This window comes from Falco punctatus (genome assembly GCF_963210335.1).
Source record: "Falco punctatus genome assembly, chromosome: 15".
Taxonomy (NCBI): Eukaryota; Metazoa; Chordata; class Aves; order Falconiformes; family Falconidae; genus Falco; species Falco punctatus.
In genome coordinates this window covers 14,143,966-14,163,548 of record NC_137595.1, presented here as the reverse complement: position 1 = coordinate 14,163,548, position 19,583 = coordinate 14,143,966, and the positions used below count along the sequence as shown (strand labels likewise).

General features: G+C 37.1%; 2 protein-coding genes across 5 annotated transcripts in view; both read right to left on the bottom strand.

The window, feature by feature from the left end:
* Positions 1–4,633, bottom strand: part of FMR1NB (FMR1 neighbor) — a 33,523-nt gene extending 28,890 nt beyond the window's left edge. Inside the window, exons 1-2 of the mRNA XM_080365809.1 lie at positions 2,888–4,633; positions 307–378 (exon numbers count right to left, since the gene is read on the bottom strand). Coding sequence (XP_080221935.1) covers positions 307–378; positions 2,888–2,951 — 136 coding nt within the window. The 5' untranslated portion in view covers positions 2,952–4,633. The remainder of the gene's footprint in view (positions 1–306; positions 379–2,887) is intronic.
* Positions 4,634–6,157: 1,524 nt separating this feature from the next.
* FMR1 (fragile X messenger ribonucleoprotein 1) overlaps positions 6,158–19,583 on the bottom strand; it is a 30,482-nt gene continuing 17,056 nt past the window's right edge. Inside the window, exons 10-15 of one of the 4 annotated variants that reach the window (XM_080365750.1) lie at positions 18,149–18,258; positions 13,568–13,654; positions 11,416–11,611; positions 9,955–10,134; positions 8,518–8,600; positions 6,158–6,663 (exon numbers count right to left, since the gene is read on the bottom strand). In XM_080365750.1, the coding sequence (XP_080221876.1) occupies positions 6,553–6,663; positions 8,518–8,600; positions 9,955–10,134; positions 11,416–11,611; positions 13,568–13,654; positions 18,149–18,258 (767 nt within the window). In that variant the 3' untranslated portion in view covers positions 6,158–6,552. Of the gene's footprint in view, positions 6,715–7,251; positions 7,790–8,517; positions 8,601–9,954; positions 10,135–11,415; positions 11,612–13,567; positions 13,655–18,148; positions 18,259–19,583 lie in introns of those variants that run through there. The other 3 variants (XM_080365749.1, XM_080365752.1, XM_080365751.1) reach the window with 3 other exon arrangements.

Below are 19,583 nucleotides of genomic sequence, written 5' to 3'. Positions count from 1 at the left end.
TAAAAAAATAGAACAATCTATTATCAAAGGTAATATAAAAGCAAGATACGCTGCAAGGGATGAAATAAGCAGCATGTTTCTCATATAGATGCACCAAGAAGGAAATGGGAACTACAGTTAGTGGGGGGAACCCCCTATATTTTGCTGTATTTGTCAGTATTTATCAATCCCATCTGGAGTAATTAAATGCATTTAGTATTTTTCAGTGTTTTTCAATCATTACCAAGAGAAATTGTAAACTTAATTTCTTGTTAGTAAAAGTACTTGCTACTTCTATGAAAATGTTTTTATCCTTGCAATACTTACTTGAATTGATGCTATAAAGCAGTATCAGTACCACGTAGTTCCATGCTAGACAGTTGCCCATTAGCAGCATTACTGCAATAAAACCAACAGTAGTGATAGGTATGTGGTTATGCATTAAAAAAAAAAATGATCTTAACTTTGTATTTATGGATTAGAACAAATGTGACAGCAGGTTGGTGCATTGAGCAGGACTGCCTTTTTCTTTTTCTTTGCAATAAAGAAGAGGCCAAACCCAGTAAAAATTTTTGCGGTAAATGATTTTCAAGAGGCATCTTGTTAACAGACTAGCTGAACAACGCCCTCTCTGAAGTGTGCCAGAGCTGGACATCCAACATCTTAAAAAGTTCACTTTTAGCTAAAAATTAAATCCAGGTTTAATGAAGATTAGGACCAAAGAACTAAATTGTTGGAGACTTATTACTGAATTCTAGTTTAGCTTGTTGAATTCTTCAGGCTTTTCAAAACTGAAGTATATGAGATGCTTTGGATGAAAACATTTGAATCACCTTTAAAAATAGTATTATGGATAAAAACACTTCTAGAAATCCCTAAGTCAGCCATAGTAGTTCCACAGCAGGCAAACTTTTTTTTTTAACCTCCAACCCACCCCTGAAGACTGCTTTGCCAGATGCTGTATGTCTCTTCACCTGCTGCTCTTGTTATTGCCCTTAAAAGGTCTTTTTCAAGTATTACCACATATATAACAGCTTAAACCTAAAGATGATTTTGTTAGCATTGGTAAGGGAGGAGAAACCTGTTTTTCTGAAGTGCTATACAGGCCTTTGAAGGATCTCTCTGCACTCCTGCTGCTAAATGAGAGCTGTCCTTGCCATTAGAATGTACCTGTTCTGTGAAGTAACACACAAACACACTCTGCCCTACAGAGAAACATTGCTATGGTAGTTAAATGTGAAACTATTTCTTAAGAGGACAGGAATCATGTTTTCCAAGATAACTACTGAAAAATCTAATGCCACCCAGGGTAAACTAGGAAGAGAAAAACACTTCCTGGGAAAACAAAGGAAACCAAGACAATTCCAGTTTTCCCCATTACATACTTTTGCAGGCTTCTCCGCTACTGTTGGAACAGGAAGACCACCAGCGGTCTGGAGTACAGCAGTTGACAGGCTTGTTACACACCACGTGTGTCACAATGGGCTCCCTGTTACTATGATACAGCTCGGAATGAACAGTACAGATCTGATCAGCGCATGAGCAGAGGGATCGGAAAAAAACTACACACAATTTGAAAAAATATCAGCCTCCCAAGAGCCTTTTAAGTCTTCTAATTCATCAAGTTAAAACCAAATGTACGTTACTACCAATCACACTTCAGTCTCCAACACAGAAACACTAATTGTGTAGGCCAAGTAATAGATACCTCAGGACACTAAAATATACTCCTCTCGAAACAGACAAAGTTTGCCAGAGTGCTTAAATTAGAGTTCCCCCATAATCCATTAAATGTGAATTAATTAGGTAACAGGCTCAACCTGCAGGTTCACACCAAGTATCTGCACACCTGAAGCAAAAGCAGTCTGACACTAATCTTTCAGACATTTCCATTCGTTAAGGAAAGGGTCTTTGAATAGACTAGGAATAGTGCTTTACAAAATACAGAAACCTGAAGTAAACTCAAATGCTCCAAAAAGTTAAACTGCCTAAAACAGTCTGTTAAGTTTTAGAAAAAGAATGCTACAAGAGCCATATGAACAGATGAATGATATTCAAAAAAGTTACATGTTCACATGCAAGTGTTTTTCATTCGAGTAACAAGTTTAAAGGGTGAGTTTTTAACCTAATTTGTATGCAGCATTAACTTGCTAGTACAAACAATATTACAGTATCCTCAATTTCATTGTTTCGTTCTACACACAGACCCTCTCAATAGTACCAATGAGGTGATACTTAAAAGTCCAATATAGAACAAACATACTTAATTTTCTGAAGCATATGCCATTATGATTTTCCACGTTGGTTTCTCTCGTAAACACTGCATATAGTGTAACGCATTTCTGACGCACAAATACGGGACTTCTCAGAGTGCTAAGAATCTGAGAAAATTGCCCCCACATTTTACATTGACCACTTAGTTTCCCCTTTTATTAAATTTAGGACCGATAACTCTCCTTGTTCAAACTGTAGTCTATACCTAAGGCTCAACCCAAGTTCACTAGGCAAAAAAGCACATCCAATACTCCAATCCAAACCACCCCAAACAACTGTTACACCGTTTCTGCAAAAGTTCAGTTCCTAGTTATTTGTACAGACCACATCCATGGGATATTATTTTTTTTTGCTTTAGATTAACTGCTTTTATTGGAAATCAGTTCCTTACATTCAGTGCAGAAGTAGAAAGTGCAAACAAAGTCTTGTCCTAACAAACTGTCAGCATAAACACAAAATAATCATCTATGATTGTTGGTCTTTATTATCCACTTCCATACAGCACTCAAGTATTACTCAAGTCCATACGCACATGAGTATTACTACTTTGAAGCCTATTGTAAAGAAGTTTTTAAAAAACGCAAAAAAAGTAGTGGCAATTATTCATATTCATGGTTCAGTATCAATTATTTACCTCCACAAATTGTTCGAAATTGATTCTCTTCATAAACATGAGGAATGACAGATGTGGGATACATCTGAAAAAATTGTTAGGAGTAGAAAGAAGATTCATCCCCTGATGCAGGCAAAAGATCCACAGGCTGCTGTGAGAGACACTGCTGAAAAGTAAGGAGATGTCGTAGCAAATCTAACCCTTTCAGTGCTGAAAACAGCTTAAAATTGTGATGTGAAAGTGATACTGCACTTCACCCTAGTGAAACTCTGGCAGGAAGAACTTTGCAGATCAAACTGGAACGTATTTTGGAACAACCCAGAAGAACTAACTTCACTTCTCCTAACACACATAAAGCTGTCTTACACTTAAGATATTAAAAGTTCTTCTGGTCACCTTGATTTACATGGATGTGAATATGGCTGGAAAACTCTTTTGACTAGTGTCTTTTAGGATCAAAACCTGTTAAGTTCAAGGGGACAGCTAACAAGCTTATTACACACTACTGTGGAAACTACATCAAGCTAAGCCTTGTTAATTTTTAAAAAAATTCTTTCAAATAGCCACCAGAACCAGTATCGACTTCCCCCAACCCCTCAATTGAGTTATTCCACAGGTATTGTCTGCTGTTACTGGAAACAAACAGGCTCTTTTCAACAGTACACAGGATTAAAAAAAAAAATATTAAAATTGAGACCCACCTTTCCTCCTGCAGAGTAATACAGAATGCCACTTACCAGAACCACACAGCAGGATTCCTGAAGTGACTGAGGATACTCACTGGAAGTCAATTAATCTATTCCCTTTTAATATTAAATAGAACAGGGTTTTGCAGAGAAAGATACTACAGTTCAGGAAAGTAACTTAGTAAGTACTCCTACAAAGAACACAGAGTCTACTCTCAATATCATACAGTACTTAAATTTCATTTCTGGATTGTTGAAAGAAAGAATGGTACACAATATTTGATATTAGACACAAAAAGGGCTGAAAAAAACTCATCTAGAAATAATATAATTTACGTATTCAAGAAACTAAACCTGTATGCCCATTGACCTCATGAATGCTCACAAAAAAGAGATATTTTTATCTATGTTTACAAGAAGCTGCATAATTTTTTTTGCTCCTTGATAAAGTTTTATACCAACTCTGAAAAATCTTACTTTCCCATTACCTTTAACAAAAATGCATCTACTAAAAGAAAGGAAATAAACTTTCTATTTTCACAAGCATTTGTTAATTCGTAGGCTTTGAGCTTAACCCTACTGAATTTAGACTTTGGTATAATTCACAAATACCTCTCACTCTTTTTAAAGAACTTTATTTTAAAAATAATTTTAATTCATTAGACCATACTTTATAAGTTACCAATAGGACGGACCTGAACTCAAGCATCAGACATTTGTCGCACTTTCAAGTTTTCTAACAACATGACTTTTCGAAATAAAATTGTACATTTAGATTCACAGTTTAATTTCTTGAAATTTAATAACATTTAAAAACACTGGATTTTGAATTGAAAGGGATACATGTTAAGCACACAAATACTGAAAAAGGTCATAATTCCAAAATGCACTTGAAAACTGAATGCAGCTCATTAGTCACACTGTTGTTTATAGTAATTTCACATTTAACCTAGTTAGCACCTTAGTGAACTCAACCACCGAAAGTGAGAAGTGTAGTGCATGTTGTGTGACAACTCAGCAGGTACTGTACCATTTCAGGAGATTGCGTTTTCTTGAGCATTATGTGCCATATTTTGAAAACTGGTAATGTTTTAGAAGTCTTCTAAAATGTGTAAATAAACAATGGCTACAGTAAAAGTCTAAACAACGCATTACTTTCTATTTTTTGTAAATTGAGATTTTTAAAAGCAATCATTTATAAGGATTGCATCAACATCAGTTAGCAGAGGAAGATCAAACTTTATTGAAACTGCTTGCATACAAAATATATTGCACTATAACCAAACAAATGTCAACATAAAATCCAATCTGTTGTAGCTAATATGTACAGAGAATATTGCCCAAGAGCAGTTACATTACAAGGTCAGTCTACCTTGGTTAATTATCTACAGTATTTTAAACCAAACAGCTTACAGATGATGTGTGCAAGGTACCAATTTCTGTTTTCAAATACTATACATTCCCAAAATAAATAACTAGAAATCAACATTAATGTTTGGCAATACTTTTTAAGACATTTTTATATTTGTTAAATCATGTGCAGTTTGTTGCCATTTTTAGTATGCTCACCTGTATGCAAGGAAAAAAAAGAATGAAAAAAGCAAAGAAACAAAACTCACAAATACATCAGAGGCAAGGTCAAGTTTGTACAATTCTGTACATAAACAGTGGCTCTCCTATTGGAGTAATCTGAATAAAAATGAATTAAAATGAAGGCCCTTATACAGTTTTGCCCAGTAAGTTTAATGTGTGATGAGAAATAAAAGAAAGCACGTCTCCTCCCACCACTTCCCACCCTTCCCTGTTGTACAACAGTACTTTGGATCAAATTTTGTGACACCTTCAACCTGGATGGTAATTCTTACAAATTTTTGTTCTACCTTCAGTATTTCCAGCTACTATATCTGTACTTTCCAGGGCATTACATGTGGTGATTTTTTTCCTACCTCTCCTGAGACAGCCCCTGAATTAAAATAAGCAATTCAAAAAAAATTTGGGGAGGATGAAAAACATCGGCGCTTTGAACTGGTCATCTGGCCAAATAGCAGGCACACATTACTAGCTTGTGAACACGTTACACTTGTTCCCTCAGTAACAATGAATTTTTTTTAGTTTTCCACAATGGAAAGGTTTTTTTTAAAATTTTTTTTTAAAAAAAAAAAAGCTTCTGTACTGCCTACAAAGAAAAAAATTACACCCCTTTTTCAATAACACTATTTGCCAAATCTTCAGTGCAAAATAAATTTCCTATTCTTATAACTGTCTAACTCAATGTTTATGTAAGGAAAAAATTATGGAAAGCATGCACTTGTCTATAAAGTACTAACGACTGACAAGGATTGCTACATATATTTTACATTTAGTGTTACCAACTCATCTTCCCTGATTTCTGCATCCAAATATAATATTCCTACCTGCCAAGATATAAAAAAGGCACAGATCATACAACTTTTTTGCTAATGAAAATGACAATTGTTACATCACACATATTTCGGGGTCCACTAAAATATTGAAAAAGGTGGACCAGAATGTGAACTGACACAGGACATAAAACGACATAGCATTTCATGAAGAACTTGTAAGTTAGATTGAAAACAGAAGCCAATTTGATTACTGCAAACACTATTTATTCTGAAAATTGAAATTGAGCAGTGAATTTGACCCGATGTGTTAAAATGGTACAACTGAACAGAAAGTTTACCAATGCACAGCTCAGTATTTTTAAACAAACAAAAAAGAATCTTTCATTGTTTGAATTGCAATATGTACTTGAAAGCGATTTTCGGAAATTCAGATATTTTTATGTAAATATTTGAATAATTTCTTATTCTGAAAACAACTGCATACTGTTGATGTTAAAAAAGGCTAACAGAGAACATATGTTCATTTCATGCCCTGCGCCATCTTGCCTACTATTTGTCTTTGGCCTAACAAGATTCTCTAACATGGAATAGGAATTACTGAAACAGTATAGGAAATATGACTTCAGATTTATGCAGTTTAGGGTACTCCATTCACCAGCGGCTGTTGGCCATCTGCGCTGTCCGTTTTCTCTTTCTTCTGATTACGTTCTTTACCTGTGCGCAGCCGACTACCTTCATTGGAGGTATTCTGTAATGTTTTAGTGTGGACACTCCTTTCATTATTGCAGTCAATTCTGATCTGGAACAAGTTAGAGTTATATAAAGCACTCCCCTCCTTTCATCCACCCCTTACGCACTTGCTACCTTAGTGGCCTGGAAGGAACACTATTTATTAAACAGTCCGAAGCTATACACCCTTATAGCTTTTTTTGTATCCAGCTAAAGTGGACAGTGTGTGAATTCTTTTCTGTTCAAAGAATGCAGAATACTTGTCACCTAAACCAACCAAAATAAAAAAAGAACCAAAACCATCTCCTGTCTACTTAGCCTTGGAAGCTAAAAAAAAATTTTCCAGTGTGTTTGTGCAAGACAGTTCAAGAACTAATAGCAGATGGAACTCTGAAACATCATTTCACTTTTAATAATTCAACTTTCTACCTGTACACTAACATTTTTTTGGGAAAAAAATATACATAGGAAAGCTGCCATGAAATGATACTAACACACACACACACACACACAAAAAGTATCTACTCAGCCACCTTCTGAATCTGAAAAAAAGTTTCATTTAATCCAAGGAGACTTCTAAGGCCTTTTTAAGTGGTTAAAATTTAAAAAAAATATTTTTGAAAGCAAAATTTTTATGTTTGTAAAGGGGGTAGGCCCTTACTTCTTGAAGTATATTTTTATGACTTGATCAGTCAGATTTAAACGATATGCAAGTACTTATTTTTATGTAGAGTATCATTTTGTCAAGGTCTCAGATCTACAGAGAAAAAGACTTGTTGATAGGTACCTTAGTTTCTTTTTAAGTACCACAATTCTCCATTGTCTACTTCAAATGCTGTAAGTTAATTACTGATTAACTATAGAAGTTGTGTGGCCATAAAAAAAAAATTTTTTGGCATGTTACTTGTTTGTATTTCAGGTGTGCGTTCAGGTATTACACCTTCAAGTTCAGCACTCCCACTTGGAAAACTAAGCATTTGTTCACCTGTTCCATTTTTTTTTCTCCCTCCTTTCTTAAACAGGCTTTCTAACACCAAACCAAGAGTCATCTCAGTGTCCCATCAGAATCACAACTCCCAGTAACACCATGCAGAAGGCAGCAGCGTGCATCTGCTCATTATTTCTTCCTCCCAACATAACTCACCCTATGTCATAAGAGATGATAGAAGGTTTGCATGTTATCATTTTAAGCAACAACAGTTCCCATGTGGGGAAACTTAACTTATATACATAAAATATCAGCCTGAATAACTTTATGCAGCAAAACATACTTGAAAAAATTGCAGAAATATCTTTATAAAAGGCTATAAAATATTTAAGGTTATAAAATATTTCAATACATGATTTGAACAGCTTCTTGCTGTGCATTAACTTACTTTCTAGACTACACAGCCTTCAACTGCAAATGCTTTATTTAGTAGTGAAAATAGTTTCTGAAGTTTAATCTTTCTTTCTCTGAAGATTCTGGCTACAACACACTTTTATATAAAGCATTAAGGGCTCTCCTCCCACAGGTATATAGGTGACAGACAACAATACGCAACGCAGCAAGAAAGAAAAGCTAAAACCAAAAGGTAGTAAGAACAAAGACTGCAGTCAAGCTGGTTAGTAAATTCTTGGGACTCACGCTCAGAGTTCTAACCAAATGGAGAGCTAAACTAACATTACAAATTGCATCTTTACACAACTTAATATACTGAGATACCTGTGTATATGTTAGAAAATGACACAAAACTTCTGCAGCTCTGATTAGGGAATTGGGCAATAAGGAACCACAAGGCTACTGTGTTGCTTGTGGCACTGAAGACTAATATTAGTCAGTACACGATAAACAATTCTAAACAGTGCAGACTTTCAGTAAGAGAAAAATTACCTCAAGAGATCCATCTGCTGTTCTCCCTTTTGCATCTCTTGAGTTACGCTGACGGTTATCTGTTCGTGACTGTTCATCATTTCCTGTAGGAAGAATTACTCAACTAAGTTGTTTGACAAGGATGTATGATCACTTTTACTTAAAATTTATGCAAGCGTAATAGGGAATTACTTCAAAATTTTTATGTTAAAAAACATTAAATATGCTCCGTAACAGAACAGTTCTGAAACTATGGGCCAAGAATCACTAAAGAGAACATTCCCAGGTGTTAGTCAAGTACACAAAGTCACAGTGTTTAAAGCCACCACAGTTTAAGAGACTGCTGACTGAAGAAAAAACACCGCTCACAAAATGACTAACCATAGGAGAGAAGAACCCAGTCAGCTTTAGTAAGGTTTAACGTGTTCACATTTCTTCTAATGGCTTATGAGATTTCAAATTTCCGCATTACCTTTTTCCAAAAAAAAATCTCATTAAATTAAGCAATACCCATACTTAGAAAAAAGTTCAAGAAATAAGCAGAACTGTAGACAAAAATATTTAAACAAATACATACAAAGAACTGTCACATTATAAAATATATGTACAAGTTCTTCCATCTTATTTTTGTCTGGTTTTTGCCACTGAACACACAAATTACAACCTTATATAATCCTGCTGCATGAAAATTAACACACAAGATGATGGGAATATGGACAGCTGAATGAGTAAGACATTACAAAATATTTTTCTATATCCATTGACAAACTAGAACTTTATTCCTTGACCCCCTTGTGCAATGGCACAGCCCACAAACTTCAGTCAATATGCTTATTAGGAAAGCAAATGATCGAGTGTTATCCCAACTTATTTATATAGGGAAGAGAGGCCTAATATACTGTATAAAGAGACACTGGGATAGAATGCCTTCTCAGCACTTCTGCAGATGACACCAACCTGTGGGAAGTGGTTTGATACACTGGAGGTCACGGCTGCTAATCACAAGCACCTTAAGCTGAAGGAATGCGCTAACAGAAAACTCTTTAGCTTTAAAGATGAAACCCAAGTCCCACAGCTTCAACAGCATAACCCCATGCAGGATCACATGCTGTGGACTGACTGTATGCAGCAGCTCCACACAAAAGGAGCTGTCCTGGTGGACAACTTTAAGGCACAAGTGTGCTCTTGCAACAATGGCAACCGACTACACCACAGGTTGTGTTAGTATGAGTGTGGTCAGCAGGTCAAAAGAAAGGATTATTCCTCTCTGCTCAACATTTAACACACCTGAAAAAATATTCAATTTAAGAGATTGACAAAGTAGAGAAAGTTCAGGAGAGGGCCACCAGGATAGCCAGGAGGCTGGAGCACAGCTAACAACAAAGAGGCTGACAGAAGTGAGTCAGGTTAAGGTTTCCAACACTGACTTCTTTTACAAAAAACTAAGACTACACTTACCTTTGAATCCTCCGCGACCCCTCCCTCCTTGCCCTCTTGCACCACCTCCACGCCTTCGCCCATCTCCTCTACGAAGGTAGTTGTCTCGCTCCTCTTCTGCTGGGGCTGCTGACCAATCACTAAGTTCATCTCTGTGATCAGATTCTGTTTCAGAAGCATTTGATGCTTCAGAATTAGTTCCTATCAAGAGGATAAAAAAAATCCAAACATGCCAGTGTAGCTTAGCATGAAAACACTACAGTAGAATGAAAAAAGTATTTTAAATTTTTTCTTCTTTTGTTAATGAACAGTTCTGTCATTTTTTGCATTCCAACCTCTAACATAATACAGAAGTGTGTAATACACATTACTACTTCAAAAAGTCAAGACAGACATAAAAGTTAAATAATTGTGTGTCACATGATTAAAGCTACTTGGTGTTATCAGTCTATCAATGAGTTATTGAATCTACTACGCAAATGTAGTAAAAGTCTAGTAGAATGTAAGCCCAACAGACCAGACTTTCTTTTATGTTTCTAAACCTGGTAGTTCTGAATATAACCTGTCCTGTCTCCCCTAACCACCACCACTCCTCTATGAAAAGAAAAAAACTCCATAAAGAAACTGCCTGTAACATACTACAAAAGCAGAGAACAAAGTTAGAATACTAGAAATTTATCAAATCCAAAATAACTAGCCATTACAATTTTTCCAGTTAACAGCTCACCTTCGCTGATGAAAGCTAGTTCTTTTCCCCATTCCCCACCCCTCTTAACTCATGTTATTAGCCAGGTGAATTCACATTTTCTAAAAACAGTGAAAGGGTGTCAGCACTAAAACATTAATATTAATTTTGTATTATGTAGAACATAAGCCAAGACTGTCTTGCCAAGCTCATACTACAGGCTTTTCAGTCAGGACAAACACCAGCTGACCTACACTACAGATAACGAAGTAATAGACTGCTCTGAAGAAGCACATCCTGAAAGCTATTCATTAACGAATTCTACAAGGTTTTAAGATAAATGCTGTATTGCAGTGACTATGCTCTTCTAGTAAAAACATAAAAGTTTGTTTAATAAGGAAAGCAGCTGTTCTACAGATCGAGCTACACAGTATTTTCACTTATCAATACTCACATTAAGATAGCCTGTTACAGGCTCAAATGAAAACTGAGGCTTTATTATTAGGAATTGTTCAAAATATAGATAAAAACCCCTTTGCCTTGAAGAGTTTGTAATGCAGAAGACTTAAACATGCTGTAAGAGACAGAGGCTGCACGGAAATAGGTGTAGATTACACAGAAGCACTACATTTTACTTCAGAATATTTCCACAGCTAAAAGCTCTACATAATCTTCAAATATTAATACTCAATATTAACTCAATTTCTGTTTTAATGTCTCTGTTTCCAAGACTGGTCTTTTCCAAGAAATCAAAACAGGCCACTCCTAAAACTATAAGTGTACTTCTGGTTACCTACCTGAAGCATAGCCTGGACCACGTCTGCTATGACCTCTGTTTCTATAAGGTCGACTGCCACGTCCAAGTCCTGGACCATCATCAGTCATGTACCCTTTTTCCTTATCTGTACGATTTGGTGGTGGCCTAGAAGTAGCTCCAATCTGTCGAAGCTGCTCATCAATTTGCAATCTTTCCAAACGCAGCTGGTCCACTTCCTACACAAACACAAGCACAGTAATTCATATATAACCACTATTTAATCATCTGAATGAACAGACATGCACTTCTCGGAAAGAAAGAGTGCTTACATACTGCAACTAATAATCCATTTAATACTAAAGTAGTAACTCAACTTTCAGAATAATCTGTTTACCAATAAAACTTTCATATGTTACCAATACGATTCTCCCCATAGCAGAGTTGGCAAGTTTAGGTTTATTTAAAATAAATACATCAAGGAAAAACACTCAGATCAACTGTTTTCAGCAAACACAATTACCTATACTTCAATATTAAACTTATGAGATCTTTACCCTTAAGGAAGTTAAACATTCTTTAAACAGAAATTAACATTCCTTTATTTTTTTAACACAGTAGTATCATCCATTTATAGCATTCCAACAGTGGCACAATTTAAATGTTCTGGATTCTAACACAAGCCTCTTACATTGTCACACTTAAATAACAAAGTCATTAAACAATTATGATGTAAAAGTATTGCTTCATAAAAAGGGCTAGAGGTTCCACTGCAGTTAAATTCTACTTAATCATAATGAATAATACCACAGATGTGGGGAAGCATAACAGCACAGAGAGCAAAGTGCTGTAACTCAGGGAAAGGCAGCCAGCACAAAGAATTCTTACTACACATAACTACTAAAGAGATAAACACAGACAGTAATTATCTACAGCAACTCATACGCAGGGAGTACTTTAGTCAGTTTGGGATGCTGTCTCATTAGTACCAAAAAGTGGCAATCACAACCATTTTTATTATTTATTTTTTTTTTAATAAATCAGGGAGAATGCTATTTATGGAAGTTCCAGTGTGATACTGGAAGGGACCTCCAGAGGTCACCTAGTCCACTGAGGACTTTGACAAGATCCCTTGGCGCTCAGAGATGCATCCCATCAGGTCCCGCTGACTTGTGTACTCATTTTTAAGACAGCCAAGGTAGTTAAAACAGAAATATCTTCTGAAATAATAGTGAGCATGCAAGAAAGGAGCTTGATTTTTACTAGTAGTTTTAATGTGGTCTTTCTCTGCCTCTACTACCATCAGGTTAAGTTGCAGAGCTGCTTTACCTCTGCTCTAGAACACTGATAAATCCAAGTACTCCACCAGCAGGGTTAAAAGGTATAGCTATTGAGTGGGTAAAGGAACAAAATAGTTTCTTCTTCTAAGTCCTCTGATACCTGTACTGAGAAGTTTTTTAGCTATGTAAAGAAAACTCAGCATTCTAGAAGACTCAATGAGAGCTACTGCACAGACTGGACATGTATCGAGTTATGAATGGTCTGGAGGTTTCAGACAAGATGCCAGAACATATTTAGTTAAATGAACTCAAAGCAGTCCCTACTGTTAGCATCTGGCCCTGCCATTAAAGACTGAGCACCCAGCCATAATAACCATAAGTAACTATAAAGCAGTAATGTGGGATATTTTCTGCTCCCTATATAAAAGGCAACAAGCACCTCAAACTAGTGGAGAAGTTATGGTGCCAAGAGGAAAACACAATATAAAAAGCTGAATTACTACAAAACGTTCTCAAGTATGAAATTCAATTAACTATAGGAAAAGAGTTGTAGAGTTCTAAAATAAAATGCCCACAGTATACAAGATGTCTGCATAGCATGCTACTTTGCAGTTGCGTGAGGGACTGACTATTCCTTGTACATAAAGATGTCAGTATCTTTTGAAACAGATTTTATTTTTTCTTACTCCTTTATATTTTGCACTCTGAAAAAATTGGGTTTCCCTCCATTCTTCAGATAAATGATTCTTTTAGTACAACATGGCTTTTACAACACACCTTTTTATACTGCAAACCTGTTATAACATCAGTTTTTCAACAGCCTTTGGGGCCCAAACAAATTTTGATCATCTTACTATTACCATCTTAAGTATGAATAGAAAAGTTTTGGTGGTAAAGCAGCATCATATTCCTTACCTTTAAATAATTAAGATGATAATCCAGAAGAACAGTTGCATTAGTGATGCTATCCTTGGTTCCCACGAACACAAATGGTACCATTCCCTAAAACACAGTTAACAGCAGTCTTAGGGTTATTGATTACACATCAAATACTGAAGAGAACCAAACATATTGCTGTATTACTGTAAAACTTTAAAATAAATTTTACAACATGCATAAGCATGAATTAAAAAATGAGACAACAGTAAATTTAAATTTTCATGTTGACTAGATCATGTAGACCAATTCCCTTTATGCAAAGGGCTTTTTATTTTTAGTAAGAAAATTTAGATCATACACATCACAATACCAACATTTATTTTTCTGAACAAGGGAAAAAAAGCCAATTCAAAACAGGTTTCCTCCCTTCAAAATTAGTACCACCTTTGTTGATCACATGCTTACTCTCTCACACTATGTTCTTTTAGGCTACACTGCAATAAAGAAACCTTTTAGAAAAGATCAAAGTAAATTATATTAACACCATGTCACAAAACAAAACCCGATCCTTCTTGAGGATCTTCCAGATTGTACGAGGTAAACAAAAAAAAAAAATAGAGTTAGTACTTCAGGTAACAATTGCTAACTTGCATCTCTTTTACTTTATCAAGCACTTTAAGCAATTCAATGAATACCCGGAAAATGTAAAGTGGGAAATTCTAATGCATGAAATTATGGTACTTTGACATAAAATAACAAAAGAGTAACTTATGTGGCCAAAGCAGGTTAAGAAATCTACCTACAAGGCCCCCCCTGAGTCCTGAAAGCAACTAAACCTTAGCAGACAAGGATGATTTCCACACCGAAACTCCTGACACTAAAATATGTCTATGCAGCATTTCAGAGGTGTGATTGTAGCCCACGCAGACTCAATGAGCTAGCATTAAACTACTTGACTCTTATACCAGCTGCAGCATCACCACGGTAGTATAAGCTTCACTGAGGACTGCAGAAGTCAACCTGAAAGTCTAATGGACACTTGGCTGCTGAAACCTATGGTATTGCAGACCCTGAGCTTGGCTACACCTACTGAATAACTTAAATTTTGTTTTGGTATCTCATGACCTCTAAAGACACCTTTAGTTTTCACTGTACCTATACCCTTTACAAGATAAAAGGTATTTTACACAAAACAAAGGACTGTTTATTCACAAAAGTGAAGTGATATGAGACACAAATTATCTTAAGAAATAATACACACACAGTATGCTGAGGTTCCTTAAGAGTGGCAAGTCTGTAACTTGTCTCTGCTTTTCAGGTGTTCTTTTCTTTCACATACAAACAACTTTTGTTAAAACTTACACACTTGCATCAAGTAACAAGGAAAACCTTTATTACACAATCATCTAATCCTAAGAGAGCTCAACACTTAATATTCATGAGCGCACAGCAGGACATAGGACATGGAGGTTCCTGGAAGTGTTGACGGTAACTTCCTTCTCCAAGTGATAGAGCAGCCATCAGGGAGGGGCTGGGGGGGAACGTGAAGCTCAAGGGCAGCTTTGGCTGCATTGACCATGAAACAGTGGGACTCAAGATCCTACGGCACCAAGGAGGGTACACAGCAAGCTCGCTACCCTGGCCTTCAGGAGAGCTGACTTTGGTCTCTTCAGGGATCTGCTTGGCAGAGTACCATGGGATAAAGCCCTCAAGGGAAGAGGGCCCCAAGAAAGCTGGTTAATATTTAAAAATCACCTCCTCCAAGCTCAGGAGCGATGCACCCCAACGAAAAGATGTCAGACAAAAATGTCAGGAGGCCTGCATGGATGAACAAGAAGCTCGTGGACAAACTCAAACACAAAAAGGAAGCCTACAGAGGGTGGAAGGACAGCTGGCTTGGGAGGAATACAGAGAAATCGTCCAAGCAGCCAGGGACCAGGTTAGGAAAGCTGAAGCCCTGATAGAATTAAATCTGGCCAGGGATGTCAAAGGCAAGAAGAACAGCTTGTATAGGTACTTCAGTGATAAACAGGGAAGACTAGGGAAAACGGGCCCTCTCTAGAAGGAAATGGGGGACCTAGTTACCTGGGATACAGAGAAGGTTGATATATTCTATGACTTTTTTTGCTTATCTTCACTGGCAAGTGCTCCAGCCAAACCACCTAAGTCATGGAAGGCAAAGGCAGGGACTGGGAGAACGAAGAACTGCCTGCTGTAGGCAAAGATCAGGTTCAAGACCATTTAAGGAACCTGAAGGTGCACAAGTCCATGGGACCTGATGAGATGCCGCCATGGGTCCTGAGGGAACTGGAAGACGAAGTGGCTAAAGCCACTATCCATCATATCTGAGAAGTCCAAATAGTCCAGAAGTGGCAGCCAAGTGAAGTTCCAACTGACTGGAAAAAGGGAAACATCACACCCATTTTAAAAAAAAAGAAAAAAAGACGACCCAGGGAACCACAGGCCAGTCAGGCTCACCTCTGTGCCCAGCAAGATGATGGAGCGGATCCTGCTGGAAACTGTGCTAAGGTACATGGAAAATAAGGAGGTGATTAGTGACAGCCAACATGGCTTCACTAAGGCAAATCATGCCTGGCAAATTTGATCACCTTCTACGACAGGGTTACAGCACGGGTGGATAAGGAAAGAGGAACTGATGTCATCTACCTGGACTTGTGCAAAGCATTTAGAACTGTTCTGCACAACATCCTTGTCTCTAAACTGGAGAGATGTGGATTTGATAGGACAACTCAGTGGATGAGGAACTGGCTGGATGGTCACACTCCAAAAGTTGTGGTCAACAGCTCAATGTCCACATGGAGACCAGTCATGAGCGGCTTTCCTCAGGGGTTGGTACTGGGACCAGTGCTGTTTAACATCTTTGTTGGCGACATGGACAGCGGGATTGAGTGCACTCTCTGCAAGTTTGCTGACTATGCCAACAAAGGGATGCCATCTAGAGGGACCTTGGCAGGCTTAAGAGGCGGGCCTGTGCAAACCTCATGAGGTGCAACAAGGCCAAGTGCAAGGTCCTGCACATGGGTGGGCACAATTCCAAGCACAAATGTAGGTTGGGTGGAGAATGCATTGAGAGCAGCCCTGAGGCAAAGGACATGGGAGGTGCTGGTGGACAGGCAGCTCAGCAATGTGCGCTTGTAGCTCAGAAAGCCAACCATATCCCGGGCTGCGTCAAAAGAAGTGTGGACAGAAGGCTGAGGGAGGTTATGCTCTCATGAGACCCCACCTACAGTGCTGCGTTCAGCTCTGGGGCCTCCAACATAACAAGGACATGAACCCACTGGAGCAAATCCAGGGGAAGCCATGAAGATGATCAGAGGCTGAGGCACCCCTGCTGTGAGGACAGGCTGAGTGAGAATTGCGGTGGTTCAGCCTGGAGAAGAGAAGGCTCCAGGGAGACCTTAGAGCAGCCTGCCAGTACAAAAGGGGGGGCCAGAGAGCTGGGGAGGGGCTGTTTACAAGGGCCTGTAGCGATAGGACAAGGGGCAATGGCTTTAAACTGAAACAGGGTAGATTTAGATGAGCTATTAGGAAGAAATTCTTTACTGTGAGGTAAAGTGCTGTGTGAGGGCTGGCACAGGTTGTCCAGAGCAGCTGTGGATACCCTGTCCCTGGAAATGCTCAAGGCCAGGCTGGATGGTGCTTCGAGCAATCTGGTCTAGTGGAAAGTGTCCCTGCCCATGGGAGGGGTGTTAGAACTAGGTGGTCTTTAGGGTTCCTTCGAGCCCAAACCATTCTATGATTAAAATCCTTTAGCCACAGGCATTGCTAACTGAAAATTTTTATTATCTGGTGTATTTCAAGTTTCATAAATATTTCATACAACCTGATAGAGAGCAATGAAATTTCTAAACTCATATTAACTAACACATCATATCAATTATTAAAAGATCACAAGACAAGTGACTTAAAAAGGTATTTAAGGAAACGGCTTATTGTTGCTTTTAGCAGTGGATTCTAGGTATAGCAATACCAACCATTAAGAATGAGTTGGTAACAATGTCAAGCAATTTTACCCATAGAAAAGCATCAAAGTGCTTATTTATTGAACCTTATTTCTGTCTTCAAAGCAAAAGTACCAATCTTCAACTTAGTTTCAGTGGTGAATACTGAGCAGACTTTATATGCATAAGAAACAGATAAAAATAAACTTTTTTCAAGCCAGAAGAAAAAGGAAAACCTGACATACTAATTGCAGCCATGACTACTTGCTCTTTTACCCTTCTATTATTCTGCAGGCAAACATATTATAAATGTTGAAAATTTTAGCCTGCAGCAGTAATAGCACCCTGTTGCTTATTGGGCTAGTTCAAGACTTTTTTGCTGTAACAATTTATCATTGCAAATGAAATATGACATAGAAATGAATCCTTTAAATCTAAACATTGACTATTTTACCTTTTAATATAGATTTAATCCAGATTTATATTAAAATGCCCCTCAGCGTTTAACAGGGAAATAATGATTCTATCAGAAGAAACACGTACTAATGAAAACTAACTCAGCACTACAAAGATACAAGGAAGAATTTATTTTATCACTAAGTAGAATATAACCACCAATAAACACGTACAGAAATCACATTAACTGAAAACATACCTCTTCTTGGGGAATATTTTTATCATTTTCAGCCTCAATTCGCACTCTTACAACACCAGATTTGTCCACTATTTCCTGAATCAGTTTTCCATTTTTTCCTATTACTTTTCCTACAGAAAGAACATACAGAACATTCCACCTTTAGGGTCTTCCCCCACACTTGCTTATTATTATACTCTAATTAAACAAGACTATTTAGCACCAGTGCAAGAATTTGTCAAAAATGACTTAGTACTCCACAACAAAAATGTAGTTAATAAGCCATGAACTAAAATGGCTAAGTAAGCTCAGGGTGTAAACTTTAGTAATGTTCCAAAGCTACCACTGCAGCATACAGAAGTACTTTATTATCAAGTTTGTTACTGAGTATATTTTCCTTCTTTTTCAAAGCTCCTATAAGAGAACAAAGGAAAATCAATCATAAATGCCTCACACCTTTGTATAAAATTATTTGAAATTACACATCTCGATTACAGAAACATTCAGTATCTTGCATGCTTATTTGGCTTTGCTTTGGTAGGTTTAAATAACTTCAGTGATTTACAAATAAACATTGCTGGTTGCATTAAAAAAAAAAAAAATCAACCAATCAACGACCACCAAAATAAAAAAAACCCTTTTACAATGCCCTAACATTTGCTGTAACTACCTTCTGGGTAGAGAACAAAGCAAAACTCTTAGTTTGTTCACAAATATTTTAGTTAATGAACTTTTGTGATACTGCTGAAGATAGCATCTGAGACAGACACACCATTTTCTTCTTTGAAATTGAGCTTTTTTTAGAGGTATTTGATAACAGTTTATAATTCATTAAAAAGTCAAAGACCAAAATGGAAATAAATTGTACTCTAATGCCAGTAATGCATACATATATCTCAGGAACCAGACACTCTAGTTTGAGACATGAAAATGAAAAAAATTTAGTTCTCTCCAACATCAGCAAAAGAAATTGCTGCCTGGAAGTTGACAGGAAAACTGAGCTGCTTGGGAGATAATGAGGAAAGGCCATATTGTTCAATCATAGCATTAAAGAAAAGTTTAGAAGTGACGTGAAAGATTTTTTAATGCATGTAACAATTTTTTTTAAACAAAACTGCTGTAACACTTGCAATGTAATCTTTTTCACAGGCACATCACTGAAATAAAGGCAAAAATATGAGTGCATAACAACTATCATTTTGCAGATACAACTAACCCATGAAGAGCAAATTAAAATCCACTTTTAATCAGATGGGACAACGTTCGAAGTCAGAGAAATCTTCATTTTCATGTTTCAATTTTTCTACCCTCAATTTAAGTCCTACATATTTCAGAAGATATTACAAAAGATGGCCAGTAAGTTCTTCCTTGATGACAAAGGGTACTCAAGAGTCAAAAGCTGCTTCCCAGTACTTTATTCCATTACACATCACTGGCAAAGGTAACAGCAGCTTAC